The 6,662-nt window shown below is 46.6% G+C and overlaps 1 protein-coding gene across 3 annotated transcripts in view; it reads right to left on the minus strand.

Annotated features, from left to right (window-relative positions):
* Camk1d (calcium/calmodulin dependent protein kinase ID) overlaps window positions 1-6,662 on the minus strand; it is a 399,973-nt gene that overhangs the window by 48,676 nt on the left and 344,635 nt on the right. For all 3 annotated transcript variants that reach the window (XM_021215448.2, XM_021215445.2, XM_029547469.1), the window contains exon 5: window positions 2,549-2,675. In XM_021215448.2, the coding sequence (XP_021071107.1) occupies window positions 2,549-2,675 (127 nt within the window). The remainder of the gene's footprint in view (window positions 1-2,548; window positions 2,676-6,662) is intronic.

The raw sequence follows: 6,662 nt of genomic DNA on the forward strand, positions 1-6,662 counted from the left end.
GTGAAGGGATGAGGGAGGCATGGACCCTGGTTCAATCTGATCAGGAACCATGCTCTGAAAACAGAGAGAAAAGGAATTCGGATGTCGAAGGAGAAGAGGCAGGGTGGCAACCAGAAGAGGTGAGGGTTCGGCTGGGCTTTGATGGATGCATAGGAGACTGGTACAAAGACTTGGGGGTAGAAAAATGACCCACATTGGCTGATGACTGTTCAAAGACCACAGAGATACCCGCCCTCTTTCACTCTGGGTGCTCGGTAGATATGAGCAAAACCAGTAGCTGTGTTACTACTATTGCTCTAAGAGAACTCAGTGTTTTGCAGCCAAATCACACAAGTACTTGCTTACCTGCCCTTTAAGGGGGAATCGCTTCATAACACTGTCCCGGAGTCCATCTGCTCTGACCAAAGCAAGAAACCAAAATAAAACCTGCAGGTCACCTAGAAACGGGGAAACTGCCATCTACACAGGGGAGCCAAGAATCAATCTAGAAAGCTTTAGAGCTTATCTGTATCAGAATTAAAATGAGATCAGCGAGGTGCACATGTAAGAATATTCTGCTAGAGCAGGTAAACCTCAGCTCAAAGCTAGAAAGCAAAAAAAAAAAAAAAAAATGGGCCCGAGTGATGGTGCCCTGGAGCCTGGAGAAGATGGCTCACCACCTGGGGCATCTTGACCAAGAGACTGAATTTCACAACACAAGCTAGCACCCCTCACTTCTGATACCCATGACTCATAGTGGGTGAAAGAGAATCTTTGTTCGCTGAGTCCCTTGTTTTTCAAAGTTGCCAGGGATGCACCTTCTCGTCCACACACACCCCACACACCTGTAGGGTGCATAGACAGCACATGGGAGAAACTGTATCCATACACTATACACCCATGCATCTCTGCACCAGCTGCGCATGCGCTTGTCACTCATTCAACTCCCTCTCTACCTTCTCCACATTCCACAGTCCCACCCATCTACGCCTCACCATATTATCATAAGACGAGCTGGCCAGCCCATCTGTCCCTCTCTTGAGTCTCGATGGTCATTTTAATGACTCGGTGAGTATTCACACCCCAGGGCCATGGGTTCCACCGGGGGCAGCCCCTAGCACTTCTCTCTGTCACACCCTCTCAGTGAGGATTCCATCCTTCTATAAACCTCTCAGTTCTTTCCCTTCTTCATTTCATTCTCAGTTCCTGTCTGGCGGCTCTTGGTTTCCCTCCTCTGAGAAACTTGGGAAATTAAACAGTGGTGGCATACCAATTTTGGTATGACAATGTAATTATGCAAAGGCTTGAGACACCATGGAGTGCCTCCAAGGACACTGGGAACTCCCACAGCGCTCTGCTGCCTCTAGACCCATTTAGTCTCAGACTGGCTCTCCCCGGCCTGTCGGGAAGGCTCCCTAGTTGTACCCGAAGACTCATGGGAATAGTGTAGGCTGTTAATACTAATTCACCCGTCCTTAAGGAGACTTGCACGTGTTTCCCCCCTCCTCCCTTCCTCTTCCCTCCTTCCTTTTCTTCCTTTCTGTGCTGGGGACACAGTAGGCACCGAGTACATATTTGATAACCGACTGAGGTGAACAGTTGTCTGGGAAAGTGCTCCCTGAAGGCTTGGTTCTCAGCATGTAGTACTTTTGGGAGATGGCAGACCACTGAGGTAGGGCCTGTTGGGAGGTTTTCTGGTCAGTGGGGCTACACCTTTGGAGGTGTTAATAGCCCATCCTTTCTTCTTCCTTTCTGCTTCCGGTCCCAGCCACAGGGTAAATGGTTTTACCAAGTGCTGTGGCCATGATGTGATTCTTTGTTACAAGCCCAAAAGCTATAGGGCCAATAAATTACAGTCTGAAACCTCCAAAAAAAAAAAAAAAATCCACGAAGCAAAATTAACCTTTCTTATTCATAAGCTGACTTATCTCTGGTGTTTATTATAGCGACATAATGCTAACACAGTTCCGGTGGGCTTCCTCCAGAGAGCAGATGAATCTCAGCACCAAACTGTTCACATCTGTCAGTAGCCATCGCTGCATTTTATATGGGTAACAGAAAGAAGGTGCACTTGTGATTTTAGGAAAAGCTGTCGCAACCCAACTCTGTCCACACAGACCCAGGTCAGCTGACTTGAGAGGGCGACTTACTCATAGATTCTTCCATACTCCTTGTACCAGTGTTTCCTCTCTGGCTGCATCGATCTCAACACTTTACATGTTTTACTGAGTCTGCCCACACCTTATCAATGGTTGGTGCGTCACTGTAAACCATCCAAAAATAGACACATACCCTAATTCTGGTATTAGAGCCTGGGAATCCATCCCATTTTGCTCTTAGATTCCAGTTGGGCCCACAACCAAGTCAAACAGGATTTCCACCCAACTGCTAAAAGGTTTCAGGGAAATTGCTTCACTGCTAACATACCATGGAGGGGCCTCTCAATGTTTTTATCCTTCCTTCAAGAGAAAGGCAGGCTCCAGTGCTTCAGAAGGAAGATGAAGTTGACATGGAGACAGCCCAGCTTCATGGGTACACACAAACACACACACATATTCATTATCCTTACCAACATAGCCTGGGGTCCCGCAGGCCGTGGACATCACGTCTCCTTTGCCCTCCATTTTCGACAAGCCAAAGTCACTGATCATTATTTTGGACTCCTCGTCTTGACTGTAGTATAAGAGATTTTCCGGCTAGAAAACAAAACAGAAACAACTTACAGATTGTAAAGCAAGCCTGGGCTGTAGGCCTATCACCCCAGCTACATCCCAGAGCATGTCTTTCCAAATAAAAAAAAAAAAAAGAGGCACGGGAATGCAGCCCAGTGGTAGAGGGTTTGCTTAGCACGCAAAAAGCCCTGGACCCGATCCCTGGGATTGAACGCAAGCAACAACCAAACAACAACAGAACCCAAACAACTGAATAACAGGTACACTTAAAGCTGATTTTATTTTGTCAAATCTCACAATTAAGAGCAACCTTGATCTTTAGACATAGACAATGTCTACATCAATAGATGTCAATTGAAATGGCAGGACTTAAGAAACAGGCTGGGGGTGGAGGCTGCAGAGCATTTCGCACAAGTCAGTCTTCAATGCTATTCCTTTCCTTTACTAGTATTTGGCCTCCTTAAAAGATCAATTTTGAGGGAACCTAAGAAAGTGTTAGCTCTCAGACTGTCATTGGTTCTTGGCTAGGGACACAGCATTCCCAGGAGATAAAACCACATTCGCCCTCTCTCCTGGCTCTTAGTAACATCCTACCATGTCCTGCAGTCCTGAAAGATGGGTTGCACATAGCAGTGCTGAGACCATCAGCTACCTGCTCATACCCTTTCCAGGGGAAGAAGGAGCGTGCTCTGGGAACAAAAGCAGCAGCACTTCCTAGTCACACACCCTTAAAGACCCCTCTTTTGGCTGCCTTTGTGCCAAGCACAGGCTGCTGTCTCTTCTTGTTACCCATCTGCACCGTTCAGGGGAGAGCTCAGACAGCGGTTCCACACTCCTGCTTCAGCCTCCTGCGATTACAGGGGTTTACCTCTGTGCCCAGCTTGTCTTCACTGTGGTTTTATAATATCAGTGACATATGGGAGGGACTTCCTTGGGGCGGACAATAAAACATTGTCTGCAGAGTTTATTCAGAACTGGGGGTTGTCATCAGTCCTGTCAAAGTCTGGGGCGGGGCTTGTAGATGCCATGATGCACCCGTCTCAGGCTAGTCCCTGTTCTACAGGGCTGAGAAACTCAACACGGGATGGGAACCTGCATTTTTCTTTATCCATATTTGTTTTGTGTGACTTCAGTTGATGCTACCCCTCAGGGGGCTGGTGGCAGGATAGTCTGCTAACATCCATCCACCAGTACAGTCCTAAAGGTGTACTGACTGATTAGTACCTGTGGCTCTCGCCTACGGTGAACCTTAAGGGAATGAAAGCAGAAAGGAGGCTGTGGAATGGAAGCCTGTTCTCCCACCCCGTTGCCAGACTCGTTACTCTCGCAGCCCAAGGATAAAGATGTAGTCTTTTTTGTCAGGCTCCTGGGGCAAATCGTGGGTTGCTAAACATTGAATTTTAGCAATTCTTATAGGTAGAGTGATTAGATATGTTTAGAAAGTGTTTTTGTTTGTTTGTTTGTTTTTGTTTGTTTGTTTTTTTGACCTTATTGGCTATCACTGTTACCGCTTTACCTGTGGGGTTATTAAATGGAGGAGATAGATAATTTGGTAGATCTGAAATGGGGTGGGGGTATATATGCGTGGTGGTGTGTGGTGTGGTGTGTGTGTGTGTGTGTGTGTGTGTGTGTGTGTGTGCGTGCGCGCGCGCTGAAAGTTTCTGGCATGTAGTCTTTGATATAAAGAAATTGTAAGAACTGGCCAAGACTCTGTCCTTGACCAAACCTTGGCCAGGCTCCTCTGAGCCCTCTTGAGAACAAAGCCTTGGCCTTGCCTCTCAAAGGCCTCCTGCTCTCACCAGGCCAGCCAAGCTCGGTCTTAGCCTGGATCAAGTGAACCCACTTGAGAGCAGTGGTTCTCAACCTGTGGGTCATGACCCCCTTGGGTGTCAAATGACCTCTTTACGGAGGTTGCATATCAGCTATCCATCGTATCAGATATTTGCATTGTGATTTATAACAATAGCAACATTACAGTTATGAAGTAGCACCAAAAGCAATTTTGTGGTGGTGGTGGGGGGGGTCACCACAGCATGAGGGGCTACAGGGTCACCACAGCCTGAGGGACTTCAGGGTCACAGCATTAGGAAGGTTGAGAACCACTGCACCCATCTGCACCGTTCAGGGGAGAGCTCAGACAGCGGTTCCACACTCCTGCTTCAGCCTCCTGGGATTACAGGGGTTTACCTCTGTGCCCAGCTTGTCTACGGGGAATCCTTACCCCTGAAATATAACCAAGCTCTTTACCCGGTGCTTCAGATGCTGTCAAACTAACAATTATTCAGATATTTAAATATTTTTAAAATTCACTTAATGTATAAGTGCTCTGCAGAGCCGAAAAGGACATCAGATACTCTTACAGATGGTTGTGAGCCACCATGTGGGTGCTGGGAATTGAACTCAGGACCTCTGGAAGAGCAGACAGAGCTGCGGAGCTACCTCTCCAGCCCTAGTCAGATATTTGTAAAAGACAATGAGTACTCTTTCCCACCACCATGGGGGGGGGGCGGTTACAGACTCTTGTTTAACTCCTATGCTACAAAGGTCATCTGGAGATTTACAGCAAAGGGAAGGTTGGAGGGCAGTGGATGGAATATTCCTGTGAATAAGTAAGCAAGGAGGCAGCCAGATCAACTCAGCAGGACTTTTGTTTAAGACACGAGACAGGGAGATGAGAAACTTGGGTAGGTATCAGGAGATGCTTTATGATAAATGGATACAGAATGATTTTTGCTAAAACTGAACTGAATAAGTAGAGTCCATAGAGAGAGGGGACAGAATCAGAGACCAGGCCTGGTCACAGAGAGGACTCCGGAAAGTCACAACCAATCAATTTGGCTCAGAGACAATCTTTGTCCATGTATAAGTCTTTGACCTGCCATTAGCAAGAGATTTGTTAGGTCATCTTATTTATTTTTTTCAATCACTATTTTGCATTTGTTTGTTTGTTGTTTGTTTGTTTATTGGCATTGTGGCTCGAATGCAGGCCTTGTATGTGCTGGGTAAGGCTGAGCTACATCCAGTACTGACCCCAGCCTCAGCCAGTTAAGCTGTTTTAGCAAGGCTCCTAACATCTCTTAATGACTTTCCTTTGAAAAGTCATTTTACTTTGCATCTGTGCCTGTGTGTGGAGGTGTTGGGACATGTGGAGATCAGAGGTCAGCATCACTTTTTTTTTAAAAGACAGGGTCTTTCCAATGAATTCGGAGGCTGCCAATTGGGCTCAGCTGGCTGGATACTGAGTCCGGGGACCCTCATCTCTGCCTCCCCAGTGCTGGGATTCCAGATGTGCACTGTCATCCTTACGTGGGTGTCATTTCTTACATGGGTGCTGGCGACCATCTCAGCTTTTCCTGCATTTTGCACTGAGTCATCTCTTGGGCCTTCTTAGTAATCTTGTAGGTGCTACGTTCTCCCCGATCCCACCCCCACTCCTCCACTCTAAAAGTGCCCACTTGTTCTTCCTTGTGTTCAGTTACAGCTGGGCTCCATCTCTCTCCTCTGTGCAGCAGGCTCAAACAAAGGCTTCTCTCTTGCTGTGACAAATGTCAAAACATTTTTTTTTCTTTAACAGAACCCAAAGGGGGGAAATATTTTCAATCACCCAAAATAGTTACACAAAGAGTTACTGAAGACGGTAGTCATCGTGACAATTTTGTGGATGAAGAATGAGATTTGAAGAAAATCAAATGACGCCAAAGGGTTTTTGAAAGTAAAATGAAATGAGCCAGTCTGTTGTTGAAACAGGAATAAATGTTTGGAAAACAGGGGAGTGGTTCCTCTTATTATAAAACCATGGGGTTTAGGATTTATCTATTGATGAACAACAAGACTCAGTCACAGATGCAGAGAGAGGACTCCATTTCACCACCAATGGCTTTTAATCCTCCTTGCCTAGAATGTCTGTCACTGGAGAGATGAGCACATGATGCATGTCACAAACCAAAGCTCAACTCAGGCAAGGGGTTGCCAAGCACACCCCCACCACACACACACACACACACACACACA

This window comes from Mus pahari, chromosome 16 (assembly GCF_900095145.1).
Source record: "Mus pahari chromosome 16, PAHARI_EIJ_v1.1, whole genome shotgun sequence".
NCBI lineage: Eukaryota > Metazoa > Chordata > Mammalia > Rodentia > Muridae > Mus > Mus pahari.